The 23,116-nt window shown below is 35.6% G+C and overlaps 1 protein-coding gene across 3 annotated transcripts in view; it reads right to left on the bottom strand.

Moving 5' to 3' along the window:
* Nucleotides 1–645: 645 nt before the first annotated feature.
* The window catches only part of ARL5B (ADP ribosylation factor like GTPase 5B), a 33,312-nt gene continuing 10,841 nt past the window's right edge, over nt 646–23,116 (bottom strand). For all 3 annotated transcript variants that reach the window (XM_049881896.1, XM_049881898.1, XM_049881897.1), the window contains 5 exons: nt 19,063–19,123; nt 16,960–17,107; nt 13,541–13,624; nt 12,178–12,329; nt 646–7,170 (listed from right to left, as the gene is read on the bottom strand). In XM_049881896.1, the coding sequence (XP_049737853.1) occupies nt 7,122–7,170; nt 12,178–12,329; nt 13,541–13,624; nt 16,960–17,107; nt 19,063–19,123 (494 nt within the window). In that variant the 3' untranslated portion in view covers nt 646–7,121. The remainder of the gene's footprint in view (nt 7,171–12,177; nt 12,330–13,540; nt 13,625–16,959; nt 17,108–19,062; nt 19,124–23,116) is intronic.

The raw sequence follows: 23,116 nt of genomic DNA on the forward strand, positions 1-23,116 counted from the left end.
TTATCCTCCACAATAGTTCACTTTTTTTTTTTTAAATAGAAAAACAAGTGGACACAAGGTCCAGATGATCTCTCATAATGGCGTGCACACCCACTTGGACTGTCCTCCTGGTCCACAGGAATTCCTCTTCTCTGGTAAATGTCCTCTCCCCTTGGTCAGAGTTGTTTGGACCGGGAGAATAACTGACCTGACATAGGCTAATGAACTCTTTCTCTGGGAAATATGGAATTGTAACTAAGAAGCTATAATAGTCTAAATTCTTCCTCATACAAGGATAAAAATATAGTAGCGATAGGGTCGCTGTGAGTCGGAATCGACTCAACGGCAACGGGTGTGGTTTTGTTTTTTGGTTAGACTTGGTCATTATATGTCACGTGGACTGGCAAACAGAGAAAGCCAGTCTCACGAAAGATTGAGAAAGATAACTTCCTGGTTTCTTCTCAGTGCCCCCGCCTCTGGCCCCAACCTGTCCCTGCGATCCAGTTGTATCCCTGACCTTGGGTTCTATAGTCCGACCACCTTACACCTCACCCTTAAAATAAACTCCCCCTCCTTGTTAGCTTAGGAGGGTTTCTATCACTTTGCAACAAAAAGCCTGTCAAAATGAGTTTTTATCTTTGAAAGCAAACACTGGGATTCACTTCATATTGGAAAAGTAATTATTTATTATGACAAAAATAAAACTGTTGACCAAAAACAAATGAATGTTACACTATATTGCACCATGATTGTAAAGGAGCCAAAACCTGTGTAAAAGATGAACATTTCCGAGCAAATAGCATCCTTTTACTTGGGTAAGCAGACATGCAACCAACCCATTATAACATATTTGCAGAAACAAAAAACCATGAATCCCAGTAACTTAAACCTAACATATAAAATAGGCATTTTATGAAAGCAATGAGCTATTAAAATTTTAAAACATCTTTTAAACAATCCCACCATTAGAACATGCTTTGAACCATTTTCAAGTAGTGATATGTATGCATTAAGTAATTTTTTTGTTCTTTTATTAATGCTTTAAAAATATTGGACAAATAGCACACATTTCAAGGCGTTAGTTGGGGTTAGAAGCAGTTTGTGGAATGAAAGGTATTTTTTTTTTCCCTCTCTGTACTACACTAGAGGGCGGACACAGAGGTCCAATCCATAACTTTGGGCTTATTAGCACCATCTTCTATTCAACCCAGCTGATTAGCTAACACATTGTTAGAGCTTTTGCAGAAAGCCTGAAGCTTGATGAATAACATTTTGTATTTAAATATTAAGATATGAACATCAAAACGAATATAGACACTTTAGTTTACATTCCACGGCAAGAAGTCTATAGAGTACAGGGCCTACTGCTTCCTCTTTAATGATCTAAAGCACCATTTTATATTCAGATGGCAATATGTGATTGTAACCATTATATCCCAATTAGAATAAATGCCAGAGCAAGGCTTGTAACTGCTTTTAGTTTTTGTTTCTTTAAACTGCTCTGTGGAACAGATGAACAGGGTAAAAATACAGCTCTTCCAAAACTGAAAAAAATGATAACCATCATTATATTTCACACTTTTAAGGAAATAATAGGAAAGCTCAACTTTTATTTTTAAAATAGTAATTAAAAGTTTCCACAACTACATTGAACAGTTTACTCCAAGAGAACAAGACAGGGGCTGCTGAGTCACTGAATTTCCTGAGGGAAAATATAAGATTAAAATGATTATAGTCTTTCTTCAGAATAGGGCTAAACCATGCAAATAAACTAGATGAAATCAAGACCAACTGATAGTCATCTGATAGCTCACCAACACTGATGGAAACACAGTCACAGTATAACATAATCAAGTTTTAGAATTTTTCCATTCCTTTACTTGATTTAATTAAACTGAGCACTTGTCCGTGAGCTTTAGTGCAGACTATGTGTGACTCTGATCCACCATGTGAGCCCTGCTGGTGGTAAAGAATTAAAAACAAAACATCATTCCCAAGGAAAGCTATCTTAGTGGCAAATTTTGCATATTTCAAATACAGTTTGGGTGAAGGGGGTATTTATGGGATGGTACAATCTCCCACAAACTGAACAAAGCACCTTATGGACTGAAAAATGAGGTAATTTTTCAATAAAATCTTTGTGCAAAAGAACATTTTCACTCTTTTAGAACTTTGTTTTCTATTCCAAATGTATGCAAAAAAAAATAGTTATTTCCTCATCTCCAGGGGAAACTGTTACTTTCCGAAAAAAAACCAAAAATACAAAGCTCCATCTACCTAACTACACTTCATATTCTAACAACGTTATCAGTCCTCATGTCCTGTGGCCAAATGAAAAATAGAGGCCATCCATCTGTACAGCAAAAGACTGTACTTGCTAGTAATTTTAAATGCCTTAAATGGGGAAACTCATAGTTTTCATTCAGATTTTCTATTATCTAATAACCTTCTGAAGATCATTCTATCCCATTTTTGTCTTTTGTTTCTGGGTGTGCCTCTAAACCTCCCAGTTAACATCTCCCAAACACATCACCACATCACCAAACCATATACATTTAAAGCTGTTTGTATATCTTCTGAACAAAATATTTTTGGACTTTAAGATTAAAACAGAGTAGTAGAAATATTTTTCATATTGGCCTTTCTATTTAGCTTTGGTCACCTGGAACACTTAAGAAAACACTTTTTGGAACCTAGCTTTTGGATTTTAGACTCCATATTAATACTAAATGGATAAGGATTAGACATTACTGAAAAAATTAATATTGACTATAAACCACTTTCAGATATATACAGACACTTGTAACACATACTGACATCATGACTACACTATACTTTCAATACTAGAAAGTCAAACAAAATTATAGGTTGAGGTGGTACTTAAAGCGAATAAATTGAACAAACTAACCACTTCCATCCAAGTAGTAAATGCCAGAAAAATGAGCAAGGTAAAACCCCTAGAACAGAGTATTTCCACCAACACACACTGGTATATAGTAAGAAGCTTAACATAATTTTCTTAGCATATGTATGGCTTGTTTTTTTGCATTGTCACTAGCTTTTTTTTTTATCAGTTCAAGTCATACCACTTACTTATACTGTAATTGATTGTATTCACATATGAAATGAAGGGATAAATGGGTGTTGTTGTTGTTAGGTGCTGTGCAGTCAGTTCCAACTCACAGCAACCTATGTACAACAGAATGAAACACTGCCTGGTCCTGTGCCATCCTCACAATTTTTGCTGTGTTTGAAACCTCTGTAGCAATCAAATAATACAAATGAATTTAATTTCATATTACATGTCTTTTCCTACTATATTCTGGGTTTTCCAATTTTAGTAATAGTATACAAGGATTCAGGATTTTAAGACCAAAAAATATTAGAGCTCTAGTTTGCTTAGGTTCCTCAGCAGAGAGAGAGAAAAAAGGAAATACATGGACAGTAAATAAATGACCTAAAGTCAGTAAGACAATTAATGGCCAAATTAAGATTTAAATCTACTTCTTTCAAAAGCATGACATTCTTTTTAATATACCATGCTATCTTGAAATAAATTACTCGTAAAAAACATAAAATATCCTTTAAAACTGAACTATATGTGAAGTTTTCTGAATCCAAATAGATAAAATGCGATTTATCTATTTAGGCATAATACCAGCACAGTTTTCTACTGATATGGTTTCACATAGTTAAGGATTAAATGAGAATACTAGTCAGAAACAAGTCTGTATATAACTTTCCCTAAAATATACCAAAAAAGCCAAAAACAACAACAAAAAAGCTTTTACTGTTTTCTTTCTTCTTTTTGCTTTAGGATGTCCCATAATTCTTGGTAGCATACTATTTACAACACTGTCTATATCATTCACTATTTCCATAGAAAAATAATTATTTTCACTCTATAATATAGATACAGAAGGTTAAATTATGCTTAATCAAAATGACTATAGCTACAGAGGTGGTATGCATTTAAAAATTATTTGTAGCAATGGAATTTGAATTTATTGTCTTTCCTTTAATGAATACAGAATATAGGTGATTATATATACCTTTAAGATACTAACACAAGAGCCTAAAAGTAAAAATTGTATATTTCATCTTTAGTTTTTTAATAGATTATGTACACTTCAGATTTCAAGGAATTATATCAACAATTCAAAATATGCAATATATTCCCACGTAAAAGGGCCTGTTAATCACTAAAAGAGTTTTCGAAAGGCTTCAGTAAGAATGATTGGTTTAAAAATGAAGAAAGTAACAGGTTCAAAATTAAGATAAATGCCATATTTGAATTTACAAAGGTAGTAGTTTTATATTTAGTTATAATAATATATTGAAAAGACATCAATTAAAGTTCAATTTCCTCATCCTCAAATTAAAAGCAGAATGTAGGATAATCTCCCAAGGGTAATGTGCTTACTTGCTTTCTACTACTTATTAGAAATTTTTCTAGAAAATACCTGGAGTTGAAGGGGAGGGTGAAATGCAAATGAATATTTCATTATTAAATAAATCTGCTTGCTAATCTGACCTCCAAAGAACAGGTATAGTACACAATTGGGAATTTATCTGAAAATAGGAATAAAGGCACTAATCAATTACAAATGTACATTTTTATCAGACAGTATCTTATATTTAATTGAGTTAAAGTGAATGACAATTAATGCTTCATAAAGTATTAGATACTTGATTGGGCTAAAACATTCTCTTGGAGTAAAGGATGATGGCTTTCATATTACTATAACAAAAATATCTAATGAGAACTTATAAAATATTTTTGAAAAGTCTTAAAGTTCTTAATTGAACTTTTCCCAACTGTCAGTACAAAATCTCGTTGGATGCCAAGTTCATCTTCAACACACAGCTAGCATAAGTCATTTCTAATTCAAAATAAACATGTTTTAAAAAAGCTTTAGAAAATAAATTGTATTTTAAAAATTAAATAGCAAATTTGAGTCTATACTAGTAGTTGTTTGACAAAATACAATCAACTATTAAAAACACTTTCAATATAATGCTGATGTGGTAATATAAAAAATAAGCAGATATTCTGATAGAAGAAAACTGAGCCAGCCAATCATATCTAGATACAAAAGGGCAGATAATCATTTCATAAGAATGCATACAGGAGTACTGAATATGCTTTTTTCAAAACAGACTTTGAGAATTATCCTTAGTACTTCTGGCTAACCTACATATATCCAAGACAGAAATGCAGGCAAAGTGTGCTTTAGGTAAATGGTATTTTCATAATTTTCCTTCCCTGCCTCCCCCACAAACCACAAAGTAGCCATATTGATTTAAGTCTGCTTTTTTCTTGTCTTGTTGATTAAGAAAACAAAAAAACCCTTATGTTCTATCTGCTATAGGATCACTAAGAAAAAGGTTCAAAACAAAGTCAACAACTAGTTCCCAAAACCCAGGAAACTTTACTCTGACTCTTCAGTTTTGAGATGTGCTACCACTGAAGGGAAATCAGAAAAATGTTACCACATTAATTTTAACTAAATATAATAAACCCAATACACCTGAAAACAAGATAAAATTTAAGCCAATTTACAAATAAAAAAAATTAAAATACAGCTTTTGAATAGGTATTCTGATATTCTTATGAACACTGAATCTTATATTTGACCCAAATTAAAAAAAAAAAAAAACCCGCAAAAATGTATTGTTCTTTAAGTATGCATTTTATCCCTTTCATTATAACAAAATCACATACTTGAAATAAACAGAATCAAAATTAGAATACTTGTCCTCCCTCTTCATTTAAGGTATGCAATGTTTAGGTTCCGTTCATATTAGACAACTGCCTCAAAAACTTTTTGATGCTATCCAATACACTTTTTATAGATTATGGCCTTTTCTTTTTAAATTTAATTTATAAGCTGTTAGTGTGCTAAGTTTGATTCTCATAGTAATATTCTAAAAACCTGGATTAAATCTGGCAGTTGTCTACAATCCAGTGAAAAGATTTTAAACACGAAATGTAACTACAAACATGGCAACTGCTTCAAGCCTATTATACTAAAACTTCAAATGGACTTAAGGAAAGCCACACGACGCTTTAAGAAATGTACTGCTGGTGGGAGAAATGCTATTACGGACACACACAATTTTTGAATTTCAAGAAACAATATGAACTACTTACACTTCTGATTTAGCTATCAGCCAAATCAGTACCTACAGTAGATGTGATAACCCTTGCAAACGGAACAACTGAACCTTTCCTGATAATAAAATTGTCTGTAATTGATAATAAAATACATCTCCCGTGTCTTGCTTTACTTTCAGTGCTGGTGTGCGGTCGTGACTTCCTGCGGTTATGTGAGCCTTCAATAACGTGACGTTCCAAAAATATACGATTGAACCAACAGAACCTACCACCAAAGCTGGGCTGTCAAATAAACCTTTTACCTTGATGAATTTTTGATCAAATGTGAATAAGAAGGCCTATTTTCCCATTCCCCAATTCACAGGCAGAAGAGCGACCTTAATTCTTTTAGGTTATAACCATTTAATTTCCAAGCTAATAGTGACTTAAAATTATTCAATGACTTGCAGTGATGTGGGGAAAGTTACTCATTTAAAGGTAAAGTCTCATGATTTTTAATCTTCCTTGTGTATATTCTCTAAGCAGATTTTTTTTCCTCTGTAAATTCTGTCCAAAAGGTAAGTGGTTTATAGAGGGGGCAAATATTAAGAATAGAGAAGTCTGCAAGCAATATCTGATGGTTTTCACTACTGCTTTGTTAAAACGGTAATTATCTGGGGGCGGGAAGGTCAATAAATGAATGGAATTGGTCATCAGGGTCATTACAATATTTCAGAAAACATTAAACATATGACAAACATTTCTCATAAGGTAGTCACTGAATAATTAGAATAAGGAATCAGAAGAATTTCGTTGCTGAAAACATAGTTATACATTATGTTCATCCAACTGAAGATTAGTGCATTAAAAAAAAGGTAAGAAAAAATCTTTTACGTTCCAGTTCAGCTGCACTTGATTCAAGTGTTGCTCATAGAGGTTTGTGTTGTTATAAATTAAACATGCTGCTGCCTTAGCAGCCAACGGTACCAGAAAAAAATGTTCATGTTCACAGAATAAATAGAACAGTCTCTTTTGAGGAAAAAAGTTATCTCACACCAATCCGGGAGGTCATCCACTCTAGACCTTGACACAACCTGAAACAAAAGATAGATGTATTTTCTAAATCAGAAGCTTTGTACTTAAAAACGGACAGCATACTTATTATTTTTCAATCTTATCCAAAAGTTGATACTAAAATAATTACTTACATATTTCAGTGACAATGTTAAATGCGAGGTTTACTTAAAATTATCATAATTAGTTGGATAATGTGTGAATTGCTTCAATTTCACCTTGAAGATACAGATTTAGGAGTTTTGCCATTAAGGTTGCAAAGAGCCACCCTCTCTCCTTTTTTCTGTACATAACTAAAACTGAAATAACTATAGAAAGATAGTAGGCACTTTACCCTCCCCTCCTAAATTCTAAAGACTGGAATGTTTATGGCCCAATCTTAAAAGCAGAGGCCAAAAAGTCTATACACAGACATGATATTGCAAGCCATTTCTAGTCTAAAAAAAAACTAGGAAGGTCAGTTGGATTTGAGGATAAATAAATTCCTAGAAATAAACTGGGTAATCCATATATAACACACTGGGCTCTACTTGGTGTACTATATCCACACTCAAACTCTTAGGAAAGGAAAAAGACACAATGATAGCATTTGTTTCAAATGTTTATTGCCTAGAATTGTGTCCAGAAGGACCCCTAATAATAAAGAAGATGAACTCTTGAAGAAAGCTAGGATGCTTAGGCTTAAGCTTTTGTAGGAGTGAAATTTCTTTAAAGCCCCTTTTTAATTCAGGTAGCAGTCCAGTTTCCTTCTAGTTAGTAAATGAAAAAAGCAAGAAAGGAACAGCAATAAAATCTGGATTGTGAAAACTTAAATCAAAAGTTTGTTATGCCCAAAGTTTATTAAGAAAATGTTCTGCATCCCACTTTGGTGAGTGGTGTCTGGAGTCTTAAAAGCTAGCGAGTGGCCATCTAAGATACATCAATTGGTCCCAACCCACCTGCAGCAAAGGGGAATGAAGAACACTAAAGACATAAGGAAAATATTAGCCCAAGAGACAGAAAGGCCACATAAACCAGAGACTCCATCAGCCTGCCCCCCATGTGTCTGTCAGTTTGTCGTACTGTGGGGGCTTGTGTGTTGCTGGAAGTTATGCCACTGGTATAATACCAGCACAGTCACTCAAGGGGGACAGGTTTCAGCTGAGCTTCGAGACTAAGGCAGACTAGGAAGAAGGACCCGGCAGTCTACTTCTGAAAAGCATTAGCCAGTGAAAACCTTATGAATAGCAGTGGAACATTGTCTGATATAGTGCTGGCAGATGAGCCCCCCAGGTTGGAAGGCACTCAAAAGATGACTGGGGAAGAGCTGCCTCCTCAAAGTAGAGTCAACCTTAATGATGTGGATGGAGTAAAGCTTTCGGGACCTTCATTTGCTGATGCGGCACGACTCAAAATGAGAAGAAACAGCTGCAAACATCCATTAATAATTGGAACCTGGAATGTACGAAGCATGGATCTAGGAAAATTGGAAATCGTCAAAAATGAAATGGAACGCATAAACATTGACATCCTAGGCATTAGTGATCCGAAATGGACTGGTATTGGCCATTCTGAATCGGACGATCATATAGTCTACTATGCTGGGAATGACAACTCGAAGAGGAATGGTGTTGCATTCATCCTCAAAAAGAACGTTTCAAGATCTATCCTGAAGTACAACACTGTCAGTGATAGGATAATATCCATATGCCTACAAGGAAGACCAGTTAATACGAATATTATTCAAATTTATGCACCAACCACTAGGGCCAAAGATGAAGAAATAGAAGATTTTTATCAGCTGCTGCAGTCTGAAATTGATCAAACATGCAATCGAGATGCATTGATAATTACTGGTGATTGGAAAGCCAAAGTTGGAAACAAAGAAGAAGGATCAGTAGTTGGAAAATATGGCCTTGGTGACAGAAACAATGCCAGAGATCAAATGATAGAATTTTGCAAGACCAATGACTTCTTCATTGCAAATACCTTCTTTCACCAACATAAACGGCGACTACACACACGGATCTCGCCAGACGGAACACACAGAAATCAAATTGACTACATCTGTGGAAAGAGACGATGGAAAAGCTTAATATCATCAGTCAGGACAAGGCCAGGGGCCAACTGTGGAACAGACCATCAATTGCTCATATGCAAGTTCAAGCTGAAACTGAACAAAATCAGAGCAAGTCCACGAGGGCCAAAATATGACCTTGAGTATATCCCACCTGAATTTAGAGACCATCTCAAGAATAGATTTGACACATTGAACACTAGTGACCGAAGACCACACGAGTTGTGGAATGACATCAAGAACATCGCACATGAAGAAAGTAAGAGGTCACTGAAAAGACAGGAAAGAAAGAAAAGACCAAGATGGATGTCAGTGGAGACTCTGAAACTTGCTCTTCAGCGTCGAGCAGCTAATGCAAAAGGAAGAATTGATGAAGTAAAAGAACTGAACAGAAGATTTCAAAGGGCCTCTCAAGAAGAAAAAGTAAAGTATTATAATGACCTGTACAAAGAGCTGGAGATGGAAGACCAAAAGGGAAGAACACACTTGGCATTTCTCAAGCTGAAAGAACTGAAAAAAAATTCAAGCCTTGAGTTGCAATAGTGAAGGATTCCGTGGGGAAAATATTAAACGAAGCAGGAAGCCATCAAAAGAAGATGGAAGGAATACAGAGTCATTATACCAAAAAGAATTAGTCGATATTCAACAATTTCAAGAGGTGGCATATGATCAGGAACCTATGGTACTGAAGGAAGAAGTCCAAGCTGCTCTAAAGGCATTGACGAAAAACAAGACTCCAGGAATTGATGGAATATCAATGGAGATGTTTCAACAAACAGATGCAGTGCTGGAGGTGCTCACTCTATGCCAAGAAATATGGAAGACAGCTTCCTGGCCAACGGACTGGAAGAGATCCATATTTATGCCTACTCCCAACCGAATGTAGAAATTATAGAACAATATCATTAATATCACACACAAGCAAAATTTTGCTGAAGATCATTCAAAAATATCACACACAAGCAAAATTTTGCTGAAGATCATTCAAAAACGGCTGCAGCAGTATATCGACAGGGAACTGCCAGAAATTCAGGCTGGTTTCAGGAGAGGACGTGGAACCAGGGATATCACTGCTGAGGTCAGGTGGATCCTGGCTGAAAGCAGAGAATACCAGAAGGATGTTTACCTGTCTTTTATTGACTATGCAAAGGCATTCGCCTCTGTGGATCATAACAAATTATGGATAACATTGCGAAGAATGGGAATTCCAGAACACTTAATTGTGCTCCTGAGGAACCTTTACATAGATCAAGAGGCAGTTGTTTGGACAGAACAAGGGGATACTGATTGGTTTAAAGTCAGGAAAGGTGTGCGTCAGGGTTGTATTCTTTCACCATACCTATTCAATCAGTATGCTGAACAAATAATCAGAGAAGCTGGACTATATGAAGAAGAATGGGGCATCAGGATTGGAGGAAGACTCATTAACAACCTGCATTATGCAGATGACACAACCTTGCTTGCTGAAAGTGAAGAGGACTTGAAGCACTTACTAATGAAGATCAAAGACCATAGCCTTCAGTATGGATTACCCCTCAACATAAAGAAAACAAAAATCCTCACAACTGGACCAATGAGCAACATCATGATAAACAGAGAAAAGATTGAAGTTGTCAAGGATTTCGTTTTACTTGGATCCACAATCAACACCCATGGAAGCAGCAGTCAAGAAATCAAAAGACGGGTTGCACTGGGCAAATCTGCTGCAAAGGACCTCTTCAAAGCGTTGAAGAGCAAAGATGTCGCCCTGAAGACTAAGGTGCGCCTGACCCAAGCCATGGTATTTTCAATCACATCGTATGCATGTGAAAGCTGGACAATGAATACGGAAGACCGAAGAAGAGTTGACGCCTTTGAATTGTGGTGTTGGCGAAGAATATTGAATATACCATGGACTCCCAAAAGAACAAACAAATCTGTCTTGGAAGAAGTGTGGCCAGAATGCTCCTTAGAGGCAAAGATGGCAAGACTGTGTCTTACATACTTTGGACATGTCGTCAGGAGGGATCGGTCTGTGGAGAAGGGCATCATGCTTGGCAGAGTACAGGGTCAGCAGAAAAGAGGAAGACCCTCAACAAGGTGGACTGACACAGTGGCTGCAACAATGAGCTCAAGCATAACAACGATTGTAAGGATGGCGCAGGACCGGGCAGTGTTTCGTTCTGTTGTGCATAGGGTCGCTATGAGTCAGAACCGATTCGAGGGCACCTAACAACAACAACAACAACAACAACCATCAGCCTGAGACCAGAAGGACTAGATGGTGCCCGGCTACCACCAACGACTGCCCTGACAGGCAACACAACAGAGAGTCCCTGACGGAGAAAAGCGGGGTGCAGAACTCAAATTCTAGTTAGTAGACCAGACTTAATGATCTGACTGAGTGAAAGAGCCCTGGAAGTCATGGCCCTGGACTCTCTGCTAACCCAGAACTAAAACCATTCCTGACACCAACTCTTCAGACAAAGATTAGACTGGACTGTAAGATATATACAATGATACTCATGAAGAGCATGCTTCTTAGTTCAAGTAGATATACGAGACTAAACAGGCAACTCCTGTCCAGATGAGAAGGCAGAAAGGGACTGGAGCTGGTTGCATGGACACAGGAAATCTGGGGTGGAAATGAGGAGTGTACTGTCATATTATAGAGAGAGCAACCAGGGTCACATAACAATGTGTATATAAATTTTTGTATGAGAAACTAACTTGTGTTGTAAACTTTCACTTAAAGCACAGTGAAAAAAACAGTTTGGTAAAACATTTGTATTAAAAGTTAGTTAGAAAAAATGTCAGTAATTTTGTCTACTAAAATTATTGTAAGCCTGAGGCACAAAATAAAAACCATCTTTGATATAAAGACCAAAGAAAAGAAAAGAAATCAGATAAAAGAGGAAGACAATTTGATCTAAAAATGTTGACAGAGAAATTTGGAAGAAGTCATCTCTCCCCACAGTTGATTAGCACTTACCCTTCTCCTGTTAAAGCACAGCAGGACTGAATGTGCCATGGATGATCCTTAATAGAACTAAGGGTGAGGTATTTAGAGATTTCAGCTGCCGTCATGCACCCTTTCATATCCTGTTTATTTGCAAAGATAAGGACTGCAGCCTTCCGTAAATCCTGCAATCAATATGAACGTCACAACTCATATAAAACCACTGGAGCAGGGTAAAATATACACTCCTGGACAGTTCTAATAAAACCCTTCTGGTTTGAAATGATTAGGTACTACCAATTATTTCAAACGCTTATTGAAAAAAAATTCTAATAACCATGACTTAATGATTCAGTCTAATAAAGACAGATAAGTCAGATAATTAGGATTAATTTTTCTATTGTTGGGTCAAAGGAATCAACTAAAAAAAATAAACTTGAATCTTAAATACTGACTTTAAACTATGTGAGCAATATTCTAATTGTAAATTTCTCCAAAATTTAAAGTATAGTAAGGGAGTGTAGGGGGGCTGGGCAATACTTAGTACTTATTCCCCTTTATATAACCTAAACTCATTGATCAATGTTCACTGCAGTATTGTTTATATTATAAAAATACTAGCAGTAACCTAAATGTTCATTAACAGAAGAACAGATCAATTGTAGTATATTTACACAGTGGAATACTATATAATTCTTAAAAGGAATGAACCAAAGGTGTATGTACTAACAAGGATAAATCTCAATGTTGTGCCAAAAAAAAAAGGTGAGTTACAGAAAGGTATGTATATAATAATACCGTTACATAAAGTTTCAAGAGCATGGAACACAATATTCTCTACAATTTAGGGATAATTAAAAATGTGGTAAAAGTATAAAAATGCACATATATGACAAAGACTACTTTTAGCATAGTGAATACCTCAGAGAACGAAGGGAAAGAAATCAGACTGCAAAGGTCTCATGTCTGATAGAGTGAATGACAAGTTCATAAGTATTTTTTATTCCCTAAGTTTTTTATATACCTAAAATATTTCAGAATTAAGAGATCTTAAACTATTCATTAAAGAATTTTCAGTTATACAACTCTTGAGGGGAAAACATTTAAGGTTTCCCCTTTCTTGACTCAATTTAATCTATCAGACTTCCTTAAAAAAGGCATTTATAAGTAGTTTTAACTTTTAAACATTTTTTCCATAACAGTAGTCTATAAATTAACTTGTTAGTTTCTTTAAGTTTGAAAAAGTAGTGAAAATTCTGACTTCAAGACTCTAATCAATTCAACATATAAAATTTTGTTAATGATGAAAAAACATCCTACCACATTAATCTCTGTAAAAGAACAAAATCAGTGCACACTTTACTCCATTTTTTAAAAGATTGCTTTCAGAATTTACCTCATGAGCCAACATTCTGTATAATTCTTCTTTCGTAATAGCTAGTCGTTCCCTGTCAATGCTATCAACAACGAGAATGATGAACTAGAAGACAAGTAAAAAGAAAAAAAAAATTGAACGGAACGTTGACAAAGTCTCAGCGAAACTATGCTCAAATAATACGACACTTTTTAAACGTGGCATAATCATTATAGGAGACATCTGTCGTCCCTTCACCGTCACCAGACACCCAACCAGCTGTCTCGGCGCTGATCCTGACTCCAGGCAACCCCATGTGCGAGCAGAACTGGGGTCTACAGGGTTGTCAGTGGCTGTGATCCTTCAGAAGCAGATCAGCAGAGCTTTCTCTGAGGCACCTGAGTGGGTTTAACCTGACAACCTTTTGATTAGCAGCCTAGTGCTTAACTGTCTACACTACCCAACGACCCCTCTCGACTCGACGGCAACTGGTTCTCTAATCGTTAGGCATTTATATAATACTGAAACACAACTTGCAAGCAAAATCCAAATGTTAATAATAAGAAAACGACAACTCATAATGTCAACAAATAAAAACAATGCCCAAGTTTATTTAAGACAAAAACAAATGTCTGAATAAATAATGCTAAGATTTGTTTGCAAATATAGGCAATAAAAAGTGATTTCAAATAACACTCTTTTACTTAAGACTTAAAAGTACTCTATAACATTCATTTAAATCAGTAATTGTCTACTTGTCTATGTATAAAACAGTCTCCTGCCTATCAGAGGCACATAAACTAGTTTGAGAAAAAAGATAAATATATTTAAAAAACCCCAAAAGCTAAAAGAAAATTTTATGTATCAATATAAACAATAAAGCTGAAGCAGAAACGTGCTGTTGTTGTTAGGTGCTATCGAGGTGGTTCTGACTCACAACCCTACGTTCAACAGAACGAAACACTGCCCAGTCCTGCGCCATCCTCACAACACTGTTATGCTTGAGCCCATTTCTGCAGTCACTGTGTCAGTCCATCTCATTGAGGATCTTCCTCTTCTTCTCTGACCCTCTATTTTACCAACCATGATGTCCTTCTCCAGGGACTGACCTTCCTGATAACATGTCCAAAGAATGTGAGACATAGTTACGCCATCTTTGCTTCTAAGGAGCATTCTGGCTATACTTCTGCCGAGACAGATTTGTTTGTTCTTTGCCAGTCCATCGTATATTCAATATTCTTCGCCAACACAATTCAAAGGCATCAATTCTTCTTCGCTCTTCCTTATTCATCGTCTAGCTTTCGCATGCACATGAGGCGACTGAAAACACCATGGCTTGGGTCACATGTTAAACTGTGTTAAACAGAATCGTGTATACTTGAATTGTGCTAAACAGAATCATATAAGGTGTTAAAAAATATGCTAAAGAAGCAGTAGGTGACATTAAAGAAAGGCGAGCACAATGAGGAATGGAGCAATCTGTTGGTGAAGGTATATATGAAAAAGTAAAATAAAAATATTTTATTAAAAATAAAAACTTATGTAAGTAAAAAGAAGAAAATATAGTTAGAAACTGTCTCCAAATTGAACAGCTTATGCAGAAGAAACAGTCAAGAAATGAGATTAAGTATTAATGCAAAAGGAAACTGAGACAGGCAGGGTGGAATCAGAGTATATAGATGACCTCAAAATTAAGGAGAGTAATCAGACTATAAACTGAGAAAGGGGATAAAGGGAAAGTGAAAGGAAAGGATGAATATAAGACACATGGCAAAGGAAGCATGGACAGAATATGGGGAAGTGACTACGAGCTAATGAGAGGAAGGTGTCAGGAATTAGTCACCAGTGGTCACTACTAGTACCCTAGCAGAGGCATGTTGCTTTTGGATGACTCCTCGATGTAAAGTATTTCCGAAAAGCAAGATGACAAAAGTGAGCACAGTGATTAGTGAAGCACAACATGGATAAAATCCCTACTTGGATTCAAAAAGCGCAGTGCTATGCGCTATGCTGGTGTGCTGCAATGAAGGCCAAATGTTCTTTGTAATAATCTTGGTACTCTTATAGAAATCATTTATTAAAAGAATTGTTTCATGCAAATGGCATCAGTAATAAAGTATCTCTCTCTGGACTCATGCTAATAAGTTTTCCAGAGTTTCAGTAATTTTATAAACTGTCCTTTTGTAATGCTTTAAGTATACATGAACCAGCTAGAATCAACTCTGAACTATTCAAAGATAATGACAAATAGTTCTTTTTATAGCTGGAATTACTTCTGAAATTTTTCAAAAAAACGGCCGCCAACAGCTATGCTATTTAAATAGCCATATGTCTAAATGTACTCTTCCCTTACTATCTAACATAATCTTGTTTTGAAATGTTATTTTACTGTAGAAATACATATTGTTAGCCTATAACCATAACCATGCCGGTGATAATGAGGATGATGCACAGCCAGGTAGCATTTCATTCTGTTGTTATGTGGGGTTGCCATGAGTCGCAGCCAACTCGACAGTAGCTAACAACATAACCCTAACATTTGCCTGTCCCTCATTTTCCCCTTCAAATAACAGTGCTATCACAACTGCTTAACATCTACGACGTGACATTCTAGTTTGACTACTCACATATTGCATCAGAGTATACAGACACATATGCATAAACTATCACAAAACATCTTAAAAGGCACATGGTTTTTATTTTAAAGAGGACTTTAGCCACCAAAAATTCCTTCCATCACACCCCTTCTATTCCCCTTGGCCAAAAAACAAACCGTCAAGTTTCAACAGGCTTTGTTTTAGGAAAAATAATTGGTTTTATAAATAATAATACCCCTTTGCAAAGAAAAATTACTTGTATGCAATTGTGCATTAGCATTCTCAAAGATAAATCCCTCTCAAGAGCAATGCGTGGTCTTAAAAATAAATTTTGCTTCTAAGAAATTAAAAACAGAAATAGGAGAGTCCAGATTTGTTCCCCAACTCTGCCCCGACTACTAAAATAATGAAATGTGACAGAGAATTCTAGGAGGTGGCCTGCAAACTCAATTATTTTTCAATTAAAATACAACCTCACCAAAGTTCTGAACGTTCAATTCATGTTAGTTTTGCATCTTTTATTAAAATTATACTTAAAATATTTTGTCTTCCCGTAACCGTAAGCTCTAAGATCTAGGTTACGGTTATAGTTTCTGTTACTGTCAGGGTTCTCATACAGCACAGATACTTTCGTATTAATATGAGGATGAACTTGAGAAAGCCTATCCAACAGTAAGCACTCAACAAATATTAGTATCCGTTACTCTTTCTACTCACCTTTTCTCTTTTATTTGAAAACCTCAAATTCCTTAACAAGCATCTTATTAAAAGGCAGCTGTCAATATGCCTTATGTACAGCCTACCTATTTTCTAGGTTTGCTCTCTGGCTCTTTTCATTAATATCCAGAAGTAATCGAAGTATACCTCTGTGTTTGAGTAGTACGTGTTCCATGATGACCGCAGTGACTCTTGACCACCAATGTCCCACATGAGAAAATGAGTGTTCTTCACAACTATTTCTTCAACATTGCTTCCTATAGTTGGAGATGTATGAACCACTTCATTCATTAAGCTGTTGAAAGATGGACACCATAAAAAAGATTTGGTAAATCTTGAAAACCCGATGCATATTTTCTCTATATATTTTTAAGATGAATCAATCTTTCCTTTTATTTGTGCCAATGATGGTAATCATAAGCATCAAAAATAATCTTGGAGACAATTTGTGCAAATAAATGTCTACACAAAAAACTTTTAAATGAGTTTTTCTTGTTGTTTTTAATGAAATAATCTGCAAACTTAAATGATCTGGATAGAAGGAACACTTGTATGGTTATGAGTTTCCATTTCTGTGGCCAAATATTCCAATACCAACAAGCCTGGGTATCGGTTAGAGCTGAAAAAATGCTCCATCCTGAGAGAACAAGTTTTTAGGTGACTGAAACACCAATACTTGCGAAGTAGCAACCAAAGCATACTGGCTATCCATAATTTCGAAGACTCTTTATGTGCAGAAAACTGAGAGCTCAGCTGTGAAAATTAGTTCAGGCCCATCAACCTACACTAGCCTTTAAAAAAGGAGCCCTGGAGGTACAATGGTTAAGTGCTCAGCTACCAACCAAAAGGTTGGTGGTTTGAACCCTCAGAGCGGGTTTTCTCTCTGGGAGAGAAAAGGCCTGGTGATCTGTTCCTGTGAAGAGTATAGCCTAGGAAACCTTATGGGGCACTTCTACTCTGCTCAGTCAGAATCACTTGATGGCACACAATAGCAACAGTCTTAAAAACATAAGGCCATGGGCAAAAATAAACTTTAATTAAAATTAATTCTAAATATATACATATATTTAAAATACTGATGCATACAGATGTGTTATCGTAATCATTGGTGAAGCTACATGACTTCATTCAACAAATATTTGCCTGTAACACGCCAGAACTATACTGTTTACGCAAATAACGTATGTATAGTTTTTTTTTTGCCAACTGTGCAACCTCCCCATCCCGTGCTATTTTTGTAAGTGTGCTATGCTGTGTATTATATATATGGGCATGTTATTTGTGAAAAACATGGTATGCTGGAAGAAGCTTGCAAATCTCTCTTGGGTTTTAGATATATTTTTAAATGCTATGTGCAAAATCACTTCAACAACAATGACATGATTCTTAAATGTTTATATTTGATGTTTAAAGCTGAGTCTTATTAAAATTTATAATGCCCAATGAATTAAAATGTTTTAAAGAAAAATAAGCATGTATTCAATTCTGAAATGACAAAACTTTAAGTTTGTAGCTTTTTAGTGAAGTAGCTGAAAAACGTGTTAAGCATTGCACAAGCTAAATATTTGTGGAGAGCTGTTTTTTTTGTAAGGCTGATGAACTTCTAATGAAAGATAAGGTTGGAAGACAGAAAAGTCATACAATTGTGTGCAGTATTTTGTAACCATTTATTAAAACGCTTGGGACATAAGATCCATTCCCACTGCTTAACAAGGATCACTTCATTGGCTCTGAAAGGATAATGGGAGGTACTTTGGCAAGTGAATCACTGAGCAGTAAAAAAAAATCCTTAAAATATTAATGTGTTTCTCTGAAAGTCTCAAGTCTCTTCTAGTTGTATGCTACTGAAGCAACATTTTAAGAGACGACTTTCATTTCTTTTGATTTGACAAGTCTGGCTATGTTAAACAATTCTCAAGTTATTAGAAGACTAGTAATAGCTTCCTAGAGATACCAGTCTATTTACATAGGAAGAACTAAGTGAAATCTATTTTATTACCTCACTCAGCATTATAATGCAAGCTTTATTTGAGTTTAATGTTAATTCTTTCTGTCCAGACTGAAAAAAAGATGAGTGTTTGTGAAGGCTTTAGTAAACACTGCAGTTTATTTACTTTTTAATAAATTTTGTATTTGGTAAAATACAAAATTTATTAAAAAACATTTTTTAAAATTATACTTAATGGTATATCTCATTACTTATAGTTTCAATAATTAAAATAATGAAAACTGTTAAACACCCATACTTACAACTGATAAAGAATGGTGGTTTTCCCTGCATTATCCAGTCCCACTATAATTACTTTGTGTTCTACAAAAAGAAAGCAAATCATAAACATTTAACACTGTGGCATACTATAATTACATGCTTTCAACAATGATTATTAGTTAGCGCTCTAATGAGAATCATTCACTGAATATTTATTATTGGACTGTTAAATACAGAAAGAATACCTTATTTATGATGTTAAGACTATTTCCTTCAGCGAGACTATCTGATATGATGTTCTCTAGCTAGCTACCTTGTAAAAGAATGTAGGAGATGGTTAAGAGGGGAACACAAGAGAACTTGGTCACATATTTAATGAGGGGGGAGGGGAGATACAAATATCAAACTTAACAAGATGACATGATTTAAAACATAAGTTTAAACAAGTCTATCTTACACACCTGCTTGCCTTCTCTACTAATGAAGTAACTTATCAAATTGTTTTTACAATTCTTAAACGTTTTCCCACCTACATGTACCAAGATACTTTTCTTCCTTTCACTGAAATCTAAGATAAGATCTGCATCTGAAATTCTTCCCTGTGTAAAAGAAGCACATACTCTCAACCAGGTTTTCTTTCCTTATGTTAATGTACAGATACATAAACACTACTTAGTTGTCAGTGCTTTTTCAATCTCGATTATATAATTCTTTTCAGCAGATACTGTTTCTGCTCTTGGTATAACAAAAACCCCTTCACTCCACTCCTCCTCCTGGTGCCATGTGCTTAAACAGTCACTTCTTCCACAGGTGTTTTTTAAAGACCTTCTAACTATTCTGTTGAATGCGAGACATCCTGAAACCTCCTTTGAATGTAGTAAACACTCCCGATACCTCTTTTTCTAAGATGCTTAACTTACACAGACTTCTGCCTTCTCTGGGGCAGACTCCTTAAAAAGCTACTGACGAACCACAACAGGGCATGTAAGGAATTTGCCACAAGAACAACATTATCGACTGATTTGTAGCCAATAATTTGACACATTTCATATTGGAACCCTGTCCCTCTGGATAACCTGTGATGAATGCCAAAATTCTGCTAATCAAAATCAGGATATATTCCTACCCTAAAGTCTTATTACATCAGCTAAAAAAGAAGGGCCATAACTAATCAAGTTCACTTTTTACCAAGTTGTTTTTACACCTGTAAGTTTTCCCACCTACATTTACCAACAGTTTTTGAGATGACAAACCATCTTTAAATCTTCTAATGACCTGCATGCTGTTGCCACTGCCTATAATACTGCAGGACAAATAGACCTGGTCCTCTGAGAGGGTCACTCTTACTACAGAAAAGAGCTGCTTTGTAAAAAACAAAACTTGTTTGCTTATTAATTTTATAATTCTCCTTCTTTGGCTATTTTGGCTCATATTCCCTGATTTCTAATGGAACCAATCTTGAAGTGTTTCCGTTTATTCTCCCTTATTACACTACAAGGAAAGTGCTCCTACCAGTGGAGGAATAAAGACACTGTTTGACTTTAGGCATCCTGAATTTTAGGTTAATAACTCTTCACAACTGAAAACTCCAACCGCCCAGCATCTAGAGACCATGGGTTCCCTGCTTGAGAAGGAACTCCTCGGGAGTCTAAAGATAAGCTATACTTGGACACAGCTCCTCATGCTGGGAGAAGGGAAAAGGACAATACCAGATGGCTCACTGCTCATGCAACTCAAACTGAGCACCCAAAGCCATTTTGAGGCAATCCTGCTCCTTGCTTCATATTTTGTATTATTATTATGATCACAGTATTGTAGGCTTGTGACAGTAAAATTAATAAATAACTTATAATTTTGAGAAGTTGATCGCCAATTTGACCTAAGTAGGGGTTACAAATCCTGAAGTTGAACAGGGTATGAATTTCACTAAAATTGCATAAGGTTTCAATGTTTGATTAACTTTAGATCATTTTCAGATTCCCTTCCCAACTTCCCTCATTGATGTGGAATTTCAGCAATTAAGACAAAACATAACTATGTCTTATGATGGAGGTATGTACATACACTCTTCAGGTAAGCTGAGGAATATATTGATAGTAAAATTACCATCAACCTGATTCTGTATAACAAAAACATCATCAATAAAAAAGGAAAAGCTAAATGCTTTTAAGAAGCATGAAAAAACTCTAAGTTTATTATTTTTTTCCAGCATATTTTTTTTATTTTTTAGGTGAAAGCTTACAGAGCAAATTAGTTTCTCATTCATAAGTTTGTACATGAAGTGTTCCATGATACTGGTTTCACTCCTCACAATGTGTCAGCACTCTCCCCATTTCTGTCCTGAGTTCCCTTTCTTTCTGAGTTTATACCCATTCCTGCCTTCTCATTTTTGCTTTTGGGCAAATGTTGCTCTTTTGATCTCGTATAATTGGTTGTTCTAAGGAGCATGTTCCCCTCAGGTGTTATTGTTTATTTTATGGGCCTGTCAACGGTTTGGCTGAAAGGTGGTCACTGGGAATGGCTTCAGTTCCAGTCCAGAAGGGTGTCTTAGGGCCACAGTTTCAGGGGTTCCTCCGGTCTCTGTCAGACCTGTAAGTCTGGCCTTTTTTGTGAAGTTGATTTTTTGTTCTACAATTTTTTCTCCTGCTCTGTCTGTGATCTGGGTCTATTTTTAATCTTTTCTTTGAAATATCTCTTTAACATCATCTATACAGTAAGACTGAAAATGATTTCAAAGGTCATCTACTAAAACATCAAATACTAAAAAAAGCTGTTTGTACTGTCCCATGCTGTAATTCTTCCTTCAACTGCCTTCACTGTAGTTAGCTGCTACATGAATGAAATGAATGCCCAGAGAGAGCATCTTCAGAGTTTGGGGATGGAATGCATTTCACTCATCTTTATTAGTAAGTGGTTCATCACTCCTTTATCCTTCAAATTTTATGTGTAACTACTATATTATAATCTAATATAAAAATCGATGTCTAAGGAAGAAACCGAATTCAGTTTGTATGTCAATACCAAGAACTTTAGTTCACAAATGTTAGTAAAGTTTTTACCCATTCAAGGAACAATGAAAAACAGAAAAAATGACAAACACACACGCTTCTTATTGAAAGCAGAAAACTGAATTAACATGTTGTTTTAATGCCCACAGATGGTGTCCAAATTAATAAACAACAAAGCTACTCAAAGGTATTATGGAATTCACAGTGATTTATCAAATTTTCCCATCAATAGATACCAAAAGCACAACTTACTATCATGTAATATTGCTCGATGTTAAAAGAAGCCCTCATGCTTGAGAAGCATGACTTAGGGTACTTGTTCTATGCTGCTGTCTTTTTAGTTGGCATAATCAACAGGTCATACAAAGCTCTTATTTTTTGTAATGAAACACCACAAACACACACACAACTAAACAATGTAGTAACTGTAGAAGGGATTTTCTTTGACAGCATCGCCTTGATATAATTTCCTTCATGTACCACGGCTAACTAAAGTAGATGTAGAATGATGCTTATAATTTGTACTATTTGTATTATACAGCAATAACTTTTATTATTTGCTTACCTAATAGGTTAAAAAGAAAATTTCAAAATATATCATTTGTAGTTTAAGTCTGTCTCACTTAAAAGTGATGAGATCTGTTCCAAAGATCAAATTTTGAATTGCTGCCAATCAGACTACATTAGACATTTAATATCCTTTTTACTTACCGAGTAGGGAGTATATGTTTCTATTCCACTGAAATGTCTAAAGTTATAAAGAAAAATGGAAACCCTAGTGGCATAGTGGTTAAGAGCTACGGCTGCTAACCAAAAGGTCAGCAGTTCGAATCCACCAGGCGCTCCTTGGAAACCCTATGGGACAATTCTACTGTGTCCTATAGGGTCACTATGAGTTGGAATCGACTTGATGGCAACAGGTTTTTTGGTTTGGTAAGGAAAAAAGTATACAATTGCGTATCTTCAACTGATTTTCAATGTATATAGGTAAGTATACCTTCTTTACTTCTAACTCCTCAAACCATCTTACATAAAAACTATATGTTTAGTTGATGGACTGAAACACGGTCAGTTCTCAATTAGGCTG

The sequence above is a fragment of the Elephas maximus genome, chromosome 4 (assembly GCF_024166365.1).
Source record: "Elephas maximus indicus isolate mEleMax1 chromosome 4, mEleMax1 primary haplotype, whole genome shotgun sequence".
NCBI classification, from domain to species: Eukaryota; Metazoa; Chordata; class Mammalia; order Proboscidea; family Elephantidae; genus Elephas; species Elephas maximus.